Genomic DNA, 21,865 nt, shown 5'->3' on the forward strand with positions numbered 1-21,865 from the left:
CTGGACGTGGCTCTGGGCAGCCTAGTCTAGTGGTTGGCGACCCTGCACTTGGCAGGGGGGTTGAGACTCGATGATCTTTGAGGTCCTTTTCAACCCAAGCCATTCTATGATTCTATGATCCATCCTGTCTACCACTAGAGAAGAAACCTTAACATCAGAATAGGGTTACTTCTGATTTTGTTTCATTTTTATTACATCTAAGTTTAATAGCTGATGCCAATATATTGTCATTACAGTATTGTGTCTCTACAATAATTGCCTTGTGGTGTTTAAAAATAACAAGTACTCTCAAATATTATGTCCTGTTTCTTCTCTCTGCAAAAGTGAAATCAGCAACAGTAGCTGTTATGCAGCCTGCCCATCCAACATGAACAAGCTCCTAAATGTGCTTAAACCTTACCCAAGAAGTTTTTGCTTTCTTTTTCTGGTTCACAGAGGAGAAATATCTTACCTAAGAAAGAAGTCCACTGATCCATCTTCATATTATAAGATTGAAAACCCTTACAGCCTCAAATAACCAAAGTGTAACACAGAAAATCCTTCTACATCTTTCTGAAGCTACTGTGAACTTCTTTCTTTTATTCAAACGTTAAATTCATTTTCTTTAAAGAGGGCTTTGTTTTGCTTTGGTTTTTTAACAAATTCTGCTTTCATACTGCAGTTATGAACCATCATGTTAACTCAAGGAAAAAGGTAATCATGTTGTGTATTCTGCAGAAACTCAGAGTACAAGAGATTGTCTTTTCACCTTTGCAAAGATATTATGGACTTTTTATTCCTATCCTCATTCCAGGACAACATATTTATATTAGTGCCTAAGTTGACAGTGGAGACCAAAGTTCAAGACAGAAACATAATCCAGCTGGTTCCATATGCCACAGCCACCAGGATTTACCAGCCCACGCACAGCAGTGGGCTCTCACAGCTGCCTCACATCTGGAATGGAGCAAGACTTCTCACTCCAGGTCTCACATGGCTCAGATACACTGCACAGCTCCCTGCCACAGCACACCTATGCCTGAGTGATACACATTACAGAGGTGAATCACAGAGGAAATCACAAAGTGCACAGAAATTGAACAGATTAAGAATGCTCAGGGTAGCATCAGTTGACTACTCCCAACAAGCAAGATACATTTTAATGAAATAATAGATTCCCCTTAAGCAAATGGTATAAAATATTGCATCCGGAAAAAGACAGACAAACGCACCTCTGTTCTGCCCCTCAGAAAATACAGCCAACTAACCTGCATCAGCCAAGAGAAAAGCTGAGCAAACGCAGAGGGTTAACCAATGAGGCTGCTGAGCACAGACAAACACTAACCTCTGGGTAGCCTCCAACGTCATGCACGTCGATTCCAAGTAGATGTCCAAGTCCGTGTGGCATAAATATTGCACCCAGATGAACCTTCACCATGTCATCTACGTTGCCTTTCAGAACGCCAATTTTAGTCAGCTCCTCCAGATGGACTCGGTCAGCCAGACGGTGCATATCAGGCCAGGCGACCCCTCAGAGAGCAGAAACAGGCAGCTGAGTTAACTATTGCTACAAGTTTTTAGAGACGGCTTTCACAAAGCAGATGCAACAGATGTGCCCTTTGTATAAAAAGCAAAGGTGGAGAGAGCACATTAGCACAGAAATATTTCAAACAAGACAAAATTATCTTGGCATGCATGCAAAGCCCAGAAAACTACAGACAAAACACAGCAGCATCCTATAATCCAGGTCCACATGAAAAAGATAAAGACATTGCATCTAAGCATGTCTACAGAGATGCAGATGTATCAGTGAGTTTTTCAAAGGAATACGAACTGCAGAAAGCAGTTATTTAGAATGCAGAACATAAAATATTATTACAACTATTATTTTCTATAGTGTTTATACCCATTTAGGACATTTGAGAGGGACAGTGCTTTCCTATGGATGTAGAAGATTTAAAGCCCACATCTTACTGGCGAAGACACTCTCCAGAAATTAATGATTCCCTTCTGTTAATGAGCTGCGTAAAATACAAGTCCTCTAATACACATACTGCAACAGCGTTACAAAATACTGCTGGTTGACTGCAGATAGAGTGCCAGGATACATTAGATTTCTATTATTTTGGTATAGGATACAATTTTGTTTGACAAACTGCTGGGGAAAGGAGGGAGGAAAAAAGCAGTTCTTCTGTTAGTAAGAGCACTGTCTTAATTAGTTCACCATGGCTTTGAGTCATCCAGAGCAGTTGCAGAGTCAAGACAACTAGGGCTAAGGTACAGTAAAAGAATATTTTCCTTGTTCAATTTTGGCACGATTAAATAAATAAATAAACCAGCAATTTTTAAGGCCAAAGCCCCATCAAGTTCTATTGCTTTAATCCAGTTAAACATGCAGCTCTAAGGTCTTGTGAACATAAATGTCATATCAGAATCATATTAGCACTCTTTGCTAACAGTGCCGAAGCCTCAGAGGCTGAAATAAACTCATCCTATGAGAGGGCTTCAATAAAATCCAGTAGTCCTAAAGAGCTCTGACAGAAAGGTCACTGAGTGTCGAGTACATGGATGCTCCATCCCACATCCCGTGCCCTCAGATCCCACACGCCTCAGGGCTCTGCACAGGTTTTTTCTTTAGTAAGAATAAATACATCTATAACCAGGTGTTCTTTGACCCATGTTCAATGTAATTATATTTGACAAGATTTTAAATGTTCTCTTTTATGAACATTGAGTGAATCTAAAGAAGTGAAAATTGCAATACAAACTTATTTCACAGCTCCCTCACAATAGACTCCAATCTATGACATGATAAAATTGAAGTAATTACAACCTATCACTCATAGGCAATTGCAGTGAGAGCAGGGCTGGTCTCTTCTCACTGGTGACAGGTGACAGGACAAGGGGAAATGGCCTCAAGTTGCACCAGGGGAGGGTTAGGTTGGATATCAGGAAAAACTTCTTTACAGAAAGGGTTGTTAAGCACTGGAACAGGCTCCCCAGGGAGGTGGTTGAGTCACCATCCCTGAATGTGTTTAAAACCCGTTTGGATGTGGTGCTCAGGGACATGATTTAGCGGTGGGTTGTTAGAGTAGTATGGTTAGGTTGTGGTTGGACTTGATGATCCTGAAGGTCTTTTCCAACGTGAGCAATTCTGTGATTCTAAGTATTACTGACATCAAACTCCAGGTATTACCGAATCACAGATGTTTTCCTGGTTATTAGAAACAGGAATACAGAATTTCTTCATGCATCTGCCAATTCAGCTTCTGTCATTTGCAATCAACGCAGGCTGTTCTAGAAGCCATATTTAGTAGTTTTTCTGGGGAAACTACATGCTCTTTCGAGAGCTCCCCACGACATCCCAGCTGAATACTACTGTAAGTTGTCTATTTTCATCTCCATGGCTGCAAAGCCACATACGATATCCGACCATAGTCAACTACCGAAGCCTCCCTCCCCTTTTGATATAAACAAAGGTCAGAATTCTGCTGCTGTAAGACAAGCACAATTGCATCCCAGACGCTCTGAATAAGAGTAGTAAACATAAAATGAGGTCTGTGGGAGAAGAGCTGAAGACAAGGTGTCTGCTGCTTGCAATAACGCTTCCCCCCACAACTGTGCAGCACCATTTGTCTCAGTGCAAACCTACAGACTTTGCTTAAATATGGTGCCCTTTACCAAACTCATGAGAGATGCAACTAACAAGAGACAGAAGGATAAACTGATCATATATAGATGATGACCAGAAGCACATATTCATTTTTCTGCAGAAGTTTAACAGAACAGACCAACGATACTGTTCCTTAACAGAAAGGACTGCCGTGGCTGTAAATCCCGAGTATCTCTGCTCACCGAACTAATCCAATGCAGCCCATTCTTCCCACACTCTCCACTTTTTTCTTTTTCTCCTCACTGAGAAAAAGCACAACAATCTTCCCTTTCTCCCTGGAGCTCTGCGTTCCACGTCTGTTGTGGATTTTTTTTCATCTTATCTTTTCACTAGAGACTGAGGATTGCAAAAAGCTCAACTGCAAAATAAATTATGGAGCAGGATGGAAACCCTGCAGCTCTGGGCTCTCCCTCAGATCAAGGGCAGTGCTTTGAACAGAGGCCCACAGAAGGACTCGGGACCGCTCCTTTCCCTCCCAGCTGGTGCCACCAGCTTTGCTGGATGCATGCAGCATTCAGAGTTCTCTGCAGTTGCACTGAGCATTGGGACAGCACTGGCCAAAGGTGCCCTGCCGAGTAGTCCTGAGCTCCTTCTGCAAGTCAATGGGTCTTCAAGTAAGCGGGAGTTGAAGGATGCTAAAGAAAACATGTTTTGATGCATGATATTTCCACTTATATTTGCACTGTTCCATTCCATCATGCCTACAGTGTGGTGGCATTCTCCACTATTACTCCACTCTCCTCCAAACCACGTAACCTTATAAGCACTGTGCAACAGTCATACATACGCACACAGTGACCTTTCTGTGCTTCAGTTAAACCAACAGTGCCATCCCAGTCTTGTTTGCAGTGAACAGATTCCCAGCATGCCAGGAATAAACTTTTGATAATTGAGTAGAAATAGAGTTTTCATTCCATTTTTTTAAACAGAAGATTTGATAAGCAAAGAGGATCAGAAAGCCAAGTTTTTTTCAAACATTTTCTAGTACCCTTATAGTCTGAAAAACAATAAGAGAAACAACTACAGTAATTTCTTAACAGCACTCAGCTGAAGAAAGGAAGCCATCCTAATCAATAAAGATCACTTCATAAATACCTATTTTTAACCTAATTTACAAAAGTTACTTGATGTTTGCACACATCAGCTTTTCGGATTAGCCATGGTCTGGTGGAGAGCCCTGTCACCGGCTGCAAGCTGACACAGCAGAAGGCAAACACCATATTAACATTCTTGTAGCAAGATGAAATGGTTAAAAACAACTAAAACCCCCCAAAAACCCTCAGCACAAGTGGATCTAACACCAGTTATGTGTCGCTGCAACAGCTGATGGTGTTGCAACACCAATCCGCATTAGCCTCACACCACCAATCACCCAGTAGGATGTTTTACTGTTTCATTATTCAGCACTATTATTTTTAAGCATTAAAGAAGTTTATCATAGTTGCAGATATGCTTTTGTGTAAGGAGGTTAGTAACATTATTACCTTTAGGCCAATTTATAAACTAATTATACTCCACTGACAGATGAGATTTAGAAAGGTAGATTGGAGGGTCCTTGGACTTTAGCTTGTACCAAAATGAGTCTGCACTCAGGAAAATCTGCTGATGAAGTGTCTGTTCCATCCTTCATTCTCTGCCAAACGAGATACTGGGTAATACAGGTCACTGAACCAGCTGGCTCCCCAGGAAAGCTCGTTACCAGGGCTCGTTAGGCTGTGATTCGTTACCTGCTGCACAGCATATGCTCGGGCAGGAGGGCAGGGCAGAAGACAGCTCTTCCAGCCCCACACGCAGCACAAGTCCGTGAGATCCCCTGGGTAGCAAAGTGAACTACACAGCAGGGTATGTCCAGTAATGAAATGTAATACATCATGGATTAATTAAAACATTTAAACTACAGAGGTTATTAATTTTCTGCTAATAGTACAACAGAGCTCCACAGAAGTGTGAGGTGCTGAGTTAAAAAAGCGACAAACTAAACCTGAATGTTACCCAATGTCCTTAGATGTTAATAGGACAGTAAAGAGAAAGATAACACGTGCATTGTTCTACTTCCCTGGAACGATTTCCTCTCTGATTTTCTCTTTGCCAAAACCACCGCATTTCAGACAAAACACTGCGTTGCAGAACTTAGGAGGATCTACCTCGTAGGAACATCTTTTTGATCCTTCTACTGACAAGGAGGATTTTAGTTCCAAAAGAAGTGAAAGAAATGCTTCTAGTGAAACCAGCAATTAAAAGCGTGCCTATCTTCTCATGAACATACCGTAACTTCTTAAACAGCAGAACTACAAGTAAGAGTTGACATCACACAACAAGCTGTTCGGTGGTTGCTGTTACCTTGCTGCTATTTTCATTCAAGTGATTATTTTCTGAAGTTTTATTACAGGCTATTCTAGAACATAAAGTCGAAGCAGCATACAAAAGTAATTTAGAATTACTGCATGGTATTTAGCCACTTTGGTCAGAAAGTGCCCTGCAAAGGCCTAACAGGATTTTTTTGGCCGCTACTTAGGGTACTTTGTGGTTGTAATGTGACAATGACAAAACCACAAATGATTTAGCAGGGTTTTTTTGTTGTTGTAGGGTGGGGTTTTTTTTGTTTGGTTTTTTTTTTGTTGTTGTTTGGTTTTTTTTGTTTTTTGCCAGCACAAATGTCACAATCCTACTAAAAAAAATAGCATGGCGAAGTTGTAGGAACTTCTCCCCAAACTGTGCTAAGGTTAAGTTACATTTATTTTTGAGAGCCCACAGACAAGGGCAAAAGGCCTGACGTCCCCTGGCAGTGCCACTGAAATGCAGACAGAACATGCAATCCCTGGCCAGCCAGCCAACCACTGGGACAGCCCAGCATCTGCCAACAAGCAATAACCACAGCAGACATGAAACAACAGGTCCTTCAGAATTCGAATCAGCTGGAAAACCAAACCAAATATTCTTTAAATTATAAAATGATTATTTCTTCCCTCGTCACTTGAGTGCTAGAGAATAATTGGCTGCATTTCTGGTTTGCATGCTTTGATTATGGCACTCTAGATGGAATACCAAGAAGTTGCTCAGCTTTGCAGCCAGGTAAGGCAACTCTGGGCCACCAAATTCCATACTTGAGTACTGACAGCATTTGGGCAACAGTGAGGCTGATCGCAGCTCCATGTGCTGTGCAGGTGATCGTTACCTGTATGAGCTGCAGCCAGTATGAGGCACTAACTCCTCCAAACACATCCCTCAAAGCACTAGGAGCTACCAACAGGAACCAGCAACCACCCCACTGGCTCCAACACACTGAGCCCTCTGCGAAGGGCTGAGAAGCCTTGCGGGCTTCGCTCATATCATGGAATTTCTTCTCAACCAGTATTCTCAAAACTTTTAAGCAGTAAAACCCCTCCTCCTCATTTATAAAACCTGTATATGATGCTCTACAACACATCATAAGCAACATCCAGAACTTCAGCAATTAGAATAGATGCAGATGTGGAGCAAGAGGAGGGAGTTTTTCCATGTCTAGAAAGATGTTTGGATTGACAGCACTGTCAGATACTACGAATTCTTTGCATGTTCCTTCCACATAGGGGTATGCTGAAAAGAAGAGGAAAAAGCTTGGGGAGCGGAGGGAAGTACTCGGAGGGAGAGACTGTGGTGTGGAAACTTATCAATCTTTGAAGATTTAAGAGACTGTTTAGATAAGATTTAGGGCAAACAGAATAATCTCTGTCTAGCAGGTTTGCACTCTGACAGCTACAGCTGATGTAGTGTCAAGATCGAACGACTCATGAACTTTGTACTCCAACTCCAATTACAGCATAGAACGTGTACATTTCCTGAACACTGAACTGGAGGAAAACTAGTGCACGTCACACCACACTCTGGTGGGTTATTCTGCCAAAGTCACTGTTAAAATCAGGACTGCACAATATCAACCTTGTACAATCTGCTACAACTAGAACAAAAGGATATTTTAAAAATTATCTTTACAATATTCCCTTGAAAAAGGACAGAAAACTGCTGCCAGTGCAGGCTCTAAGAGTTCTCATTGCTCCGTACTTGGAGCCCTTCTGAAGGCTCACAGAAAGAAGAGAAGTCCAGGTGCAGAGCCCAGCTGGAAAGCTGTGGCTGAGCCCTGACGCAGAGAAGCTGCCCCAGGACCGTGCTGGGACCGGTGCACACTCGGCTCCAAATCCCAGCAGAGCAGCCCAACTGTCGGGAAGTGCTGGTTTTATGCACTTGGAAATCACTCAGCGTTATTTTTGTCTTACTAACGTTGCAGTGGTCACTGTATGCATGGGTCAGCTCCTGTGTATTAGTCACAAAGCAGCAAGGAACGGCTCCCAGAAGGTTTGCAGTGAGACTCGCAGTCTGAAATCCTGCATTTCAGCAGATCAGCGTGTGCACAGAGGGACTGCGAATCTGCTGAATTTGACTTTTTCTGTTCCCTCTTGCTGTAGTTAATGCCATTCTGGACAAGGTTTGGTTACCAGTCTAACAACAAACTCTCCAGTAAGCAATGGCACTTATGTAACAGTACCCCGCAAGAATCAAGGACTGCTCTTTGACTGTATGCTCTGTTTGTGCATCCTTTATTCTTTCAGCCTTTATTTCCTAGGTGGTGACTGATGGCTTAGGCTTTTACACTGAGAACAACGGAATTAACCACACAAAGCTGTAATACCTCTATGTGTCAATTTCAGAAAGCAAGTACTCAAAGGGAAGCTTATTTACGGATGTTAATGCTAGCAAGAAAAACAGAGCAAAGTCCACTCAACAGAGAAGATTGACAGCAGACTACAAGTGTCTTTTTATAGCACAGATTGACAAGATTTATCTTCAAATCTGTCTTTAACACAATAACACATTCTTAAGTGCGAGAGGAAAAAAATACCACAGTCTCTTTCCATAGGACTTGTGAATATTAAGTATTGGTTATAGCATGCCCTGAAAGCAGTTGTTCTTCAGGAGAGCTTGTATGAAATCTTCAACTTCTGCTATTACATTTTTGTCTGAGAATAACTGTTTTGCTTCAGATATTACAGCAAATTAATAACCACCAGCAGCACTTTCCTCTAAAGTATGACCATCTGAATGGGAATAATTCATATGGACATTCTGAAATTACACAAACTGTAAACTAGACTGTGCTCCCACACCCTTCCCTGTTGTGCTATTGTCAAAGGTCTAGTTTACAGTCCTCTTTCTTTCTAAAACATCATCTAAGTTAGCTACTGGTTTTACGCAGCAAAACACACAAGTGTGCCCGCATGGTGTTCTACTAAGTACGACTCTGGACTACTTAAAATAAAAAACAAATGACTTGTATACAAAAAACATCCATTGTATGTGAATGAGAACCTTATTTATTCATTGGGAGGGATACATATTAATAGCAGTTTCAATTTTTTTCTTTAGGTGCAATGTGTTTTAATCCTAGTTGAACACAGTGGCAATTACTCTAAAGCAGCATTCAAAATAGTAACAGACAAAAAATAAACCTCAACTCTTTAGAAGTTACCTGAGATAGACGAAAGTGCTGAAGAAGTAATCTGCATAAGCAATTTTGAATTTGCAGATGTTTCTAAGCATAGTTCTGCTCAATGTAATAACACAAACAACTACCAGTAGTATAATCTGCAATGTCAAATACACTAGCTATTAGTTTCCAATCAAATAGTTATTCGGGTTATTCTAATCCCCGTTCTTAGTACTACCCTACCCAAGCTAAATTCTCCACTATTCTTCTTTAAAGAATTGTTAGAACATGACTAGATGACAGAACAGAGAATCATGCTACTACTTTGAATTCAAATTGCACTATTTTTTGTATAAAGTTGATTCTTTATGAAAGTATTAACACATTCACTGAACATTACCCTTTACCTGATCATCACACAGAAGAAGCAAGACCCGAACATTTACTTATTAAAATGTTGTCAAGAATACACAGTTCAAAATTTCATATTCTGCTGTGCAAAGTACATCCCCTAGGTTAGTATCTACCTCCATGAGCTTTACCACTTGAGTCCTTCAGCAGCAGGGAAACAGGAAGGAGACAAAGCACGGGAAAATAAAGACACTGCTTCTGATTTGTCCTAATTTACAACAGTACTTGGAAGGATGTACATGGAGGAAACCAGCTAAAAAAGGCCTCTATTGTAACAAGCCTAGGAAGCTACGCCAACAAACAGGAATCGTAGAAATCACGAGAAAAGGCACAAAAAATTGGACACAGTTTCACACAGCAGCTCACCACACGTAGTTACAGCTGCACAGGAGAAGATCAAGATCAAGCAAGATAACTTTGCTCAGTATTGTGTACCTACAAATAAAGGCGGCTTTCTTAGGTCCTATGCCACCAAGGACAAGGACATTGCCCAGCCTCTGCTCCTTTGTCTTTGGTGTTCTCTCTTTTGGGAAGAACTCTTTTCTTCTCCTTTATTCAGCACCCACAGCAAAAGAGGACTCTTTCCTGGTAGGGTCTGAGGATCAGTTGATATCTACACGATTAATACATGAATACCTTATTTGCTTAACATGTGGATTTACTTTCTTGCCTGAAATGCTTTTCTGGTGGTCACTTGACTGTACTTTCTTGCCCATTGGGCAATCCCGACATCAACAAAGTCTTTGATCCAGGAAGAATAGACTCAAGAGCTTGTAGAACTCATGCCTTTATGTGAAACTTGAGTTCTGAGAATGTTAAGAACTGGCAAGATTTCAAAGGAATCTTCAAGCCTTAATATGGAGAAATCGTCATCTTATGAGAAAAGTCAGCCTTGGGAAGGAGATTTCTTTTGAGACATTCCCCAACAACATTTATCAGAAAACCATAACCTAGAAGCCAGAGCCAACATGATACTCACCATCTTGAATAGTAAAATGCAAGAGCTAGAGATAAGCATACAGGCCTAAGCGCAAGCTAGAACTTGGGAAACAAACCAACCAACCAACCAACCAGAGCTACAAGTCCTACAGGGAAGTCCTACAGTAGTGTCAGCGTCCTGTGGAGGAAGGCTTTCACACTGCACATAAACCGGTTTGGTGAACACCTTCTGTGCAAATTTGGAACAATTTTTTTCTTTTTTCATTTTACTGAAACAAACAAACAAAACAAACATCAAGCAGCAAATGTTCTCAGCTGCCCTCCTAAGGTTTGAATGCAATTTTGGTTCAGTGGGGACTTTGGACATACAAGCATTTTAAATCATGTAAATATAGAGATAGGGAATTGAGTGGTTGCCAACTTGGCCTTCCTCAGCTGTTCCTTGGGAACAGTTTGTGAATCAAAAAAAAGCCTTCTTTTAACCAGAATTTAGGACAACAGAACTTACTGACTGAGGTATTTAAATTCATTCACCCTCTACCAAAAAACTACTACTAAGACGTATAGCAGAGATTGGAGATTGTTTTTTAGCTCCTTTTTTTTTAAACATACACAAGTTCTGCATCGTACTAGGAATGTTAAGCACAACAAGCTCCTTTCCTTCCCCTTCTCCTGTGACTTTCCATTACTCTCCAGAATAAGCAGGAATGTGCAGTGATCCCAGCGTGCAATTGCAAAGGGATGTAAATGGAAAGTTCATGATTACTTCAGTATTTACCTCATCAATCTCAAAGATATTGTTTGTGACCTAGTACATTCATCCAAATTAGCTTTAATTGTGAAATTAAATATAAGCATATTCCTTTTTATTTTTCATCAGCACAGCAGCAGATTAAATATATTTGAGAAATTTGATGTTGCCACTATCCTGACCTCATCAACTCTGATTTACAGAACTCTAATTCCTAACATTCCCGAAATGCTTGAGATAATAATCCAAAAAATAATATTCAGAAGTCACCTGAGAGACTGGGTACAACATAAAAACACAGCCATTTGTTACAGGATAAAAAAGAAGCTATACCATAACAACTTCACAAACTCTACTGGACCCTATGTACCACTAACATAAGGGATCCACTGGAGAAGAGCGACACTCAGAACTGGGTTACATCTGAATGTACTTCATTGACAGAAACTGAAACATTATGTTACCCTTTGGCTTGCAAAATATCTCCTCCCCTGCAAGGAACTATAGCCAGGAACTGTCACTGATTCCCGTCAACTCCTCCTGGTTGATGACTGACATTTTCTTTTGCACATTTCAGCATGTATTGAGAAGCATAAGTGACTTAGGTTAGGAGGGAAACCAGCAGGGTATCTGGTCCAAGCCCTGGTTCAACACACATTTTCTAGAACTTCCAGAGAGGGATGTTCAGCAAAGCCAATTATTTTACACATTTATGCCAACAGATTTATATTAATGACCAACAATACTGGTCTCCCAGGTATAACTTATAATTATTTTCTGATTTAATAAAGCTAACTTACATGACTGTGATAAACAAAACTATCCAGGAGACAGGATTTGGTAGAAGGGACAGAGCGGAGCGGTTACTGTTGACTCAAGACAAAAAGCTTCAGACACCTATTCTCAGTGGCAAATTGAGGATCTGACAGAGTCACCACTGGGAATTCGCAACCATTCTCGCCTTGCTCTCAGATTCCCATCAGGATGCTCGGCAACTTGCTTCAAACATCTTTATTTTTACTTATTTTAGGTATATTCAATAATCATTTTCCTTCCTTTTGCCAGTGCCTGGCTTAACAAAATCTGTGGTCTGATTTGCAGAAAGGCTGGGCGCTCACAGCTGTAACAGAGGTCAAAACAGCTGTGTTTTGAGCAAGAGCACGATGTTAAACACTCTTAAAAAATCTCAAGTGTGGTGAATTTCAATCCTGGAATCCAAAATGAGTCAGTAGCTTTTACAGCAGCTTCTCCCATCTGCCTGCCACTGTCTGTGGAAGGGGAACTGCTGCACGCTTCCCTGTAACTACAACAGAGGGCAAGGGGACATGCTACCTGTCAGAGACACCCGTACTGTTACTATGAGCATTCTGAGGAAAAACTAGTGAGGACATTAATAACTCTGGATTCAGAGCAGGTTTGGAACAGTAGCAATAAGCAGTCTCCAAGCCAAGCATGGCACAAAACATTAAAAGAAATTACTGAACTGCTGCTCATTAGCCAACCTTCTGGCACGTGCATTGCATGAAAACAGTAGAGGAAGAAACTATGGATATATCTGCAGTGGTACTCAAGTCCCTATGATCCCAAAACGTGTCATCTCTTGTTCATCCTCACTTCCTGTATTTTAGTTTACACAGTGGAGTTCTGAAGGGCATGAGTTGAATTCTTTTCAGGTCATTCCCATGGGTGATGCGCTCCAGGAGCACACCTGGTGTGCCTCAAACAGTTTAGCAAACCTAATGAGATCAAAAAACAATAAACAAGTGAGACAAATCAAGACACTAACTTCTGGAATAAATCTGGGACACTTACAGTCTCACTGTTGTTAATAATTCTTTTTGTGTACAATGTCTACATAAAAACTAATTGTTACTCAAATCATTGTTCTGAGTAAGAAGTAGATGCTGTCTCATAGTGAAGGGAATGGAAGTATCAGTATTTTGTGCATCTGCCCCTGTATTTCAGTTCTGTGGAAGAGTAAATCTAACCCAGATGGACTCGACACATTAAGAATATCCCCTAAGCAGAAATGCAACATTCCTCTCTGGCATTTTGGATCATGAGTCTAACTTTGAAGGAAAGAAGCAGTTATCCCACTGCCACACAAGCACGCCTTTTTGACTCTTTCGCTTCAGAGACTTAGTACTGCTGCTTTTGTACACCATCCACATTCAGTAGTTTTGCAATTGTTGCTTATGCAATAGCACAGAGTATGTCTTTCTCCTCTTTTATTTTACACAAATTCGGTTTGTGGCAGGAGTTGTGATGACTGCACTGAACTTGGGCTGTGATCCTACAGAGAGCCTTTACCTCTCAGACTACGTGATCTGGCTCACAGAAGGAGCTCTTCTCTCTGAAGGAAGGTATGAAGACCCACAGATGTGATTTGAGTTGTGTGCATTTTTGGACCACACATACAACTCAGTCAAATGAAGACTGTTCCACAATAAAATAGGATGTTTTTTGAGTATTTTAAAAATTATGACGGCTCATAACAAGTATAAACAAAATATGGTAGGGAGTCTATGTCTCAGAAAGAAACTTCACTTGATAGTTAGTTTCACGAGAACCGAATTGAAAAAAAAGAGAAATTCCCACTTCTGAACAATACACATCTATATAAATTGTTTAACGTGTCTAGCAAATGCATGTCCTTCCAGAACCACAGTTATGTAACGCAGTATTTAGTTAGTGACTCTCTGCAGCACTTGCTTCCTATCTTGCAATGAGAAAGACTCTGGGAATGATTAACCTTCTGAAGACAACAACTAGATGTCCCCTGTGACCCTTTGCCACAAGGCATAATTAAGGCTCCAGTTCTGCAGCTGGAGAGAAGTAACATTTTCTACAGTTGCTGACTCTGCTGTGTAAATTCTTTTTACTCAGCCTGCCACATTAATGGTTATTGTCATGTGAGCCAAGTCACTTGACTGTCTTTTTCCCTCCTTTGATCTTAGGAACCCCAGAAAATAAAGGCAAACAAAAATAATAGCAAAACGAGCAACGGCTCCATAATTCAGAAAACCTGACTGAAATACGATGCAGCTGGGTTTTACATTTACTGACTTCAAGCCCCACAAGCTTCTTTTCCTCCTTTGTAATATACCTATTTACTTTCTTTTCGACGGAAAAGAGACGCTGAAAGCAGCAGCCACACCACCCCATGCTGCTCCCCTTTGTGACAGTAACCAACTCCCTCAGGAGCGATCCTGGTGCTTTAGCACATGAGCTAACCAATTAGGTTTGTTCAAGCAGCTAAGAAAGCTGCAGCCTCTCCCATAGAAACGGCTTCCCCTGAAGAGCAGCAGTGGCACATCCAGTTTGCATTTACCCCTTCCAGGGGCTCAGGGCGTTCTCAGCAGCCTGAACAGTAAGAGACATCAACCATGCTAGGAAGCTCAATTTGCTCTGTTTATTCTACAGCCAGATACTGGCCTTCCAGGAGATAACACTCCTCATTCAACCCAGTAGTCCAGAAGTACACGACATGGCACTTCTTCAGTCTTACGCTTGGGTTGGAAGAGATCTTCCAGTTCCAAGTCCCTGCTGTGGGTGGGGTTGCCAGCCACCAGATTCAGGCTGCCCAGGGCCCCATCCAACCTGGCCTTGAACACGTCCAGGGATGGAGGTGTTTGAATAAAACTGCTGAAACAAGAATCACTGTTATTCGCTTTTTTTTTTTAAACAGAAATCTCTTATCGCCTATGTCCACTTTTTAAAGAAATGAGATGTGATCAGAAACAAAGTAAATAACTCTTCAAATAAGATTTGATTTTTAAAATCATGACTACTAGCCTCATAAGCAGGATAAACACATTTGCACCACTCCTCTAAGCAGGCAAGAAAACTAAAGCACAGTGAGAGAAAATTCATTCCCATCTTTTCCCAAACGTCAGGAAAGATTTCTCTTGAAAACTGTCCACAGATCTCCAACTCACATGGCTAGTAAAGAGTCCTTGCAGCCAATCTGCAGAAATAGTAGAATTAGCATGTCCTTATTTTTTTGACTCTGTAAACAAATGGATAATAACTGAGGAATTCTCTACATAATTCTGAGTAAAGAATTCTATCAGCTCTTACGTTCTGAAGATAGTTCACAACTTATTAGTGCAAAATACTGCATGAAACGTGGCACTGAAATGTAAAGTAAAATATGAACAGGAATCTTCGGGGGAGAAACAGCAGATGATTGAATATGCAAACTGCTATTAAAATGGCAAAATATCTGGCCTCCATTTTCAGAAAAGCTTCAAGTGTTATTGCTCCATTCCAAGCTGCTCAAATGAACAGTGCTGCTGCCAGCTTGTAAAACAGCAAAATTACATATGCTCTGACTGGCAATCCAGAAAGCCCATGCTCTCAGGGTCTGATGTCTGAAATCTAATGTGGTAAATACAAAGGAGAAGTGCACTTTGTACATTAAGTACATTTTTCTCAAACCTGTTCTATCAGTTTTACGGAGAAATGCTCAAGTACCTTCATCAGTGAAATACTCAAGATCACAGCAGCATTTAGCTCTAAAAGCATTTATTTGCTGCCCTTAAAGTAGAATTGGAGAAAAATAAGATTGTCATCAAGCCAGGCATACACTTGATGAATTAGCTTGCCTGCAATTTAAAGGCATATATGAAACATCTGAAAGCCAGAGCTATCTGAAGCCTTTTAAGGCTAATTGAGTACCATTCTCAAAGATACACACTCTATCCCCTTCTTCATCTGAAGATTTCTATCGAGTTTACATGACAGATAGAGGAAATGCTTGAAATAAATTGAAGCATACACATTCACTCAAACTCTGACTTCATTCTTTGGCATAAGCTTACACAATAGATGGCTGCCAGCGTAAACACCAGAATAACAACTGTCACTGCTGTACTTATCTTAAAAAAAAAAAGTTTTTTTAAAGAAGTGGGAGATCAAAATACATTTTAAATACTATTAATAGTTGCTTATGAGTTATTTAGGTGTTACATGGAAAATGTTGTGTACCCTTCCGCTATTAAGAGTTGTTTAAACATGGAAATGGGTTTTGTCATCTTATTCCTTTCCAGCAGTTTCTAAAATCCAAACGTAATTGTCCTGACAGCCTGAATGCCGCCATCAAGCCTCTCAATTCCTGTTGACATGCACTGATCTTTTACCTGGTTTGACTGCTTTCATGACAGCACGTGATGACTTCAGCACTGCTTCGTAGATAGCCCTCTGGTCAGGAGTGAACTTTCCATTTGCAGGGAAGGTGCAGGTGATGTCAGAGCCATAGCAGTAATACTCTCCTCCCATATCAAACAGGCTAAAAAGGAAATAGAGAGGGGAGAAATTAAAATTTGTTCAAAGAAATTTTAAGAATGAAGATACTTTTCTTGTACTGCACTTAAGAATGATCCACATCTCGGTAGCTGGCCACATAATCCCCACCTGAATGTTGTTCCTAAGTAAAATGAGATGACAGCAACCTGCTAGCAGAAGGGTATTTGCTATGTTCCATAGAGCTTAAACAGACACCTTCACCAGCTGTGCTGGCCCTGCATGGAAACACTGCAAGAGCACATGAAGTAAGGTCACACGAGGAACCTTTTTTCAGGTGTTCAGTTCCAGTTGCTGGGACCTTCTCTCAGAAGATGAAATGTCTTGTTTCTTTCCTGAGAAATGCCAGCACCATGTAAAGGCTCTAACTTCAAAACTTAACAGAGAAATGCTAATTAAATCATGGCCTTTTGTATCGAAGTGTCAAAACACATCTGATGGTTTAAATAAAATGTCCCCAATAAAGGTTGACTGCTACTGCTCAAAATACAAATTTTCCTTTAAGACAAACTTACCTAACAGGGCTTAAAGAAACACACGTTATGGGAAGATCCAACCAGAAAAGAATATTTAGTACAGTTTTCTGCATCAAAGGTAAAAAATAAAAATGCTTTCTTTTATGGGAAAAAAACCCCTTATTCTTCGAAAATCATACTCTCTATACATGAATCAGTAATTCACCACTGAATGCTCAAATGCTAGAACTCAATCTGTAAGAGCAGCTAGTGGGTCCCCACACCTGTGTGACAACTTGGTTAGGCATCTGCAATACTGTGCTTCTTGAGCCTGATGAGGCACTGCGCTGGTTTCAGCAGCCTCAAAAATCAGCAAATAACCAAATAACTATTTGGACCAAACAATATTTAGCAAATAGCTCCCAAGTTCCTCAAATGTTGATTATAACAAGGCACATTTTACATGTAAGACTTTGTTCTTGACACACAGTATTTGTGTGACCTCCTGATTTCTTAGGTAATGAATCACAGCTGAAATCTGCCAATTAAAGTCCTCTCACGGTGACCTCAAACAAGTGCATGCAACTCTCATCACACGAAATATAATTTTCCTTTGCTGTGTTTGACCACCTCGGAGCTTTGTCCTCATGCCTCTGTCCCACCGCAGGGCCAGGCAGACAGGGAGCAGAAGGAAGGGCACCGCTGCAGCCCCCTCTGCTACCAAGTCCCAATCACAGCAGTAATTAGCAAAACCGTGCGGCGTAGCTCTGCCCCCAGCCAGCATACATGGCCAGGGAAAGATAAGTGTAAGCTACTGCAACAGGAACTGCGGCACTTGGCTGTAAACATTCACCATTTCTAACCTAACTGCCACTGAAAGCAACAGACAGTAAGCAAACTAATGCAATCGTGATAAAGCAAGATAGTACTTCAGCAGCACTGAGACTCTTCTTGCTCCATTGCATACACAGACAGACACGTACTCATGAAGATTTACTCAAATTTTAAAATCCACCCAGCAATTTCCTCTGTGAACGAATCTTTGCACTTAGTGCAGGCCCTGCTGAAGTCATCACCAGCCTCCTCACAGCGGGCAAGGTTCACTGCAGAGACTTGCAGGACTGGAACTGCAGGAATAAACCCTGTGCATTACAGATGCAGAAGGGCTGGAGGTTTAAAGCTACAGCAACACGCTCCAGGAGGTTACAGAGACTATTGCAAAGTTACACATATAAGGCAGAGTCAGTGCAAGTACTCTTGACATTTGTTTAAATATGAAACATAGTATTTTAAAAGAGAAAATCACTAACTGAAAAAAGATACACACCAGACAACAAAGGTCAGACCCACAGGGTGAAAAAGCAGAATTTGACACCAATATAGCAGCTGCAAACAAGCTTAGCCAAACCTCAACATCAGAAACCCCATTAACACTAAGTTTTGATTTTATGGTTAGACTCCTTTCTATAAGAAAAATTAGTGTTATATACAGAAAATCATATCTAAGGATACAGAAAAGTAGCTGCAGCAACTAAGAATTACAGAAGAAGCTGCTGGGTTCCCTAACAGACCAAACTGATACACTTGTTAGAATAGCTACTGATCTTTCAACCTATCCCAAATGGAACTCTTCCAAAAATCACAAATGAAGTTTCATGGTGCTTGGTGGGATTTTTGTGGCCTAACTGTTCCATTTTGTAAGTGTCAATTCAGCATGGCTACAGTAAAGCTGAGACCTGCAACTTTGGAAATCCCTGTCCAAGTCTACTGCAAGTTACTATTCCTTGTATATTCTACCTGGAGAGTGGTTAACATGAACTTACCATAGGCATCATGGTAACTATTTTCTTGAAACCTTACAATTATCAGTATTTTCTCAAACCCATTCATCATTTAGTGGTTGTTAAATAGTTGTTAGACCTATTGAAGTGCTAAGCAATGGGGAAAAAAAAGCTATCACAAAGCTGCTGGTACACTAAACAAGGCTCGCAAGCCAGGAAGCACCATTTGTTCAGGTTTCCTTGCTTCCAGACAAGAGCAGAGATGAGGGAAGATGATCTTTCAAATTCCACCACGGAGTAATAACCCACCATCCAGATCGTATGCTTCCGTGAAAAAGCATTCAAAGCAAACTCTGCATCTGGGAGATATTTTGGCTCTTACTGGGATTTCTCTTCCATTTAACTTCAGTTGGGAACAAATCCATTAGTTAAAATGTTTCCCAAGATGTGGAAATAGACCAAATATTGTAGCTATTTTAGCTGAGGAAATAATGGGAACCCGTGAAGATCCCAGTTTCATATCCTTGCTAGCCAGGCAAAATATGTGGTGAAGCATACTTAAGTCTAATAAAATGCATATGAGCTACTATCCTGTTCCTAACTGAAAAAAGTTTCTAAAAGCAGGTTGCTTAAATCCTGGTTCCTCAGATGAAATACATTATTTTACCCCAAAATTAGATGGTAACTGCTAGGTAGTATGATAAACTAATACCATATTCTAGTACACACTCAACTGCATGTTAAAAATGAACTGATGATGCAATCTTACAAGAGTCATGTACAGAAACAACTACTTCATGTTATCTGAACTACTATCAAATACAGCAGCAATATAAACTAATTAAATGCACAAATAAAAACAGGCCTCAAACATCTTGACCTATGCTTTACCATTTAAGGATCCTTTAAAGTCAAGTAACAAACACAATAATATAAGCATTTCCAAACACTATTAATCTATCTAAAAGGGAAATAGGAACATTACATGTCTAAGAGACTACCTACATTTTCTATTATATCAAATCATGAATTTTAATTTCTGTAGAACGAAAACAAACTTCATCCCAGGACACTCTTCTCTGTTTTTCAGGAAGAGTGCAATTGTGAATTGTGGGTTTAGATGCATCCAGAGATAAGGAGTCTGAGGCTGAGGGGTTTCCAAGGAGCCTCGAATGAGAAAATGGTCAGAAAAGGAACATCAGTGACCAGAGAGCGCGGTTACACGTCGGTGTGCCCACTGATGGAGCTTGAATCTGATGGAGTCTTTTATTGCGCAGCTGAATCTCTTTCAAAAGCGTTGCAGGAAGAATCTAATCTTTCTTTGCATTGTTTTGTTGGGAGCAAAAGCAATGAAAACCTACCTGGCTTCATTTCAGGGTGAAAAGTGCATGGTATATAAGAACATTTAACAGCCGGAAGACCTAAGCTGTTCTAAAAACTCCACGTTACTGTTTTAATTTTTCTAGAACTAATAAGAAGCTATACGAGATGTAAAAGACACGCAACAAAAATATTCTAAAGTCCTCCTTGGAAGAATGGGCATAGATCTCCTAAGGGAGATATGTATATACATATAATTTTTCCTCCCAAACATATTGCAAAATACTTTGAACACTTAACTAAAACTGAGCAATGCAAAGTATTACAAAAATCAGATAACCTGTCAGTTACTCTACTGACAGTATTACAGTGTTAGCCAACAGAGTCAATAAAGTTGCCTTCTGCATCTGTTTTAGAACTAACCTTCAAAACTGACTAACTGCACTTCATTCTCCTGGCAGACAAGAAGCTTGACACAACTGAAAATCATGCTCTACGTAATACAGTCCCAGCTGAGAAGAAGCAGCAGCACACACCGCAGTCTCACAGCTCCAGCAGGGACCTCTCCAGCTGTTCCTGGAGGTCCTGGGTCACCAGCTCCTCCTTGCCCCAGGAACCTGGGTCCAGCGCCCTGCTGCAGCAACCCAGGGGGGCAGGCTGGAAGAAATATTTCAAGGTGCTTAAGTCCTGTTGATTTTAAGCAGAATACAGGCTTCTAATGCACTGCTGCACTGGAAACTCTACTTGACACTACGCACGAAAGCTCTCCTCACCTTCCCCTGGCAGTGTCTCTGGCATGACGCAGATAAGCTGGAAGGTGGCCCTGCCACCTCCACAGAATATCGGCACCACAAAACGCAAATTTGTTGTTACGCCTTTGGCTTTAAAGCCCAGAAAAATAACAGGCGTTTAGATACTGCTTTTAGCTTTCTTAACCTCTGATCGCGAAGCATCACAAATCTCTTGGTCCAACACTTCAGTTTGAAAAACCGTGGTTCTTTTCTGCATAAAGTCACTGTATACTTTTTTTTTTTTCAAAGTAAAGCATCCTCCTCCTGTAAGCATGTTTTTAACTTTTATAGGCTTGCTGACATTTTTATTGTCAAATAATTTGAAACTGCCAAGCAATGAGGCAAATTACGGCCAATATCACAATGGGAAGGAATACTTTATTTGGGATATCTGAGCCATGTGTATGAATTGCTAGTGATCCAACCACCAACCCAACCCAAAGACAAGCTCTCGCAGGCATTTCTTGGGAAGCCTACAGCTACTCCCATGAGCTCACACGTAAAGCTGTCACCTTGCTGCTCTGCGGAGCTGCTCTGCATGCACAGTCAGAGCTGGGTCTCTTTGGCAGTTACAAAAGCAACACTGCCTTCAGTGACTGCTGCAGAGCTACTGCTGTCATGAGTCCCACAAGACCCCATTGCAGTGCGTGCTGGGCATGGGGCTGGGACAAACCCCAGTGCCTGCAGCCCCTGCCTGCTCTCAGAACAAAGCCTTCCCTTCCCCCAGGGATTGCAAGACCAGCGATCAGAAAGCTGCTATCACCAGATCTTACCGTGTCCTCCTCGCACCTTGGGCTAAAGGCGCACAGGTATGAATACTGGTGCACTTTAGTCAGTTACATTTACTGAGGTTTTAGCGATCTGAGTCATTATTAGCTAACACACTTATGAGCAGCCACAGAGATGAACTGGTGCCAGCCTAGTCCCAGGACAGCAGGAATCAAGGTACACAAACCCTCTCCTCCAAGTCAACCCTAGCTGGAGATTTTGTTCTCTGTGA

General features: G+C 41.1%; 1 protein-coding gene across 1 annotated transcript in view; it reads right to left on the reverse strand.

Annotated features, from left to right (window-relative positions):
- PEPD (peptidase D) overlaps nt 1–21,865 on the reverse strand; it is a 122,887-nt gene that overhangs the window by 17,339 nt on the left and 83,683 nt on the right. Inside the window, exons 12-13 of the mRNA XM_021408200.1 lie at nt 16,356–16,504; nt 1,325–1,509 (exon numbers count right to left, since the gene is read on the reverse strand). Of these exons, the coding sequence (XP_021263875.1) occupies nt 1,325–1,509; nt 16,356–16,504 (334 nt within the window). The remainder of the gene's footprint in view (nt 1–1,324; nt 1,510–16,355; nt 16,505–21,865) is intronic.

The sequence above is a fragment of the Numida meleagris genome, chromosome 10 (genome assembly GCF_002078875.1).
Source record: "Numida meleagris isolate 19003 breed g44 Domestic line chromosome 10, NumMel1.0, whole genome shotgun sequence".
NCBI lineage: Eukaryota > Metazoa > Chordata > Aves > Galliformes > Numididae > Numida > Numida meleagris.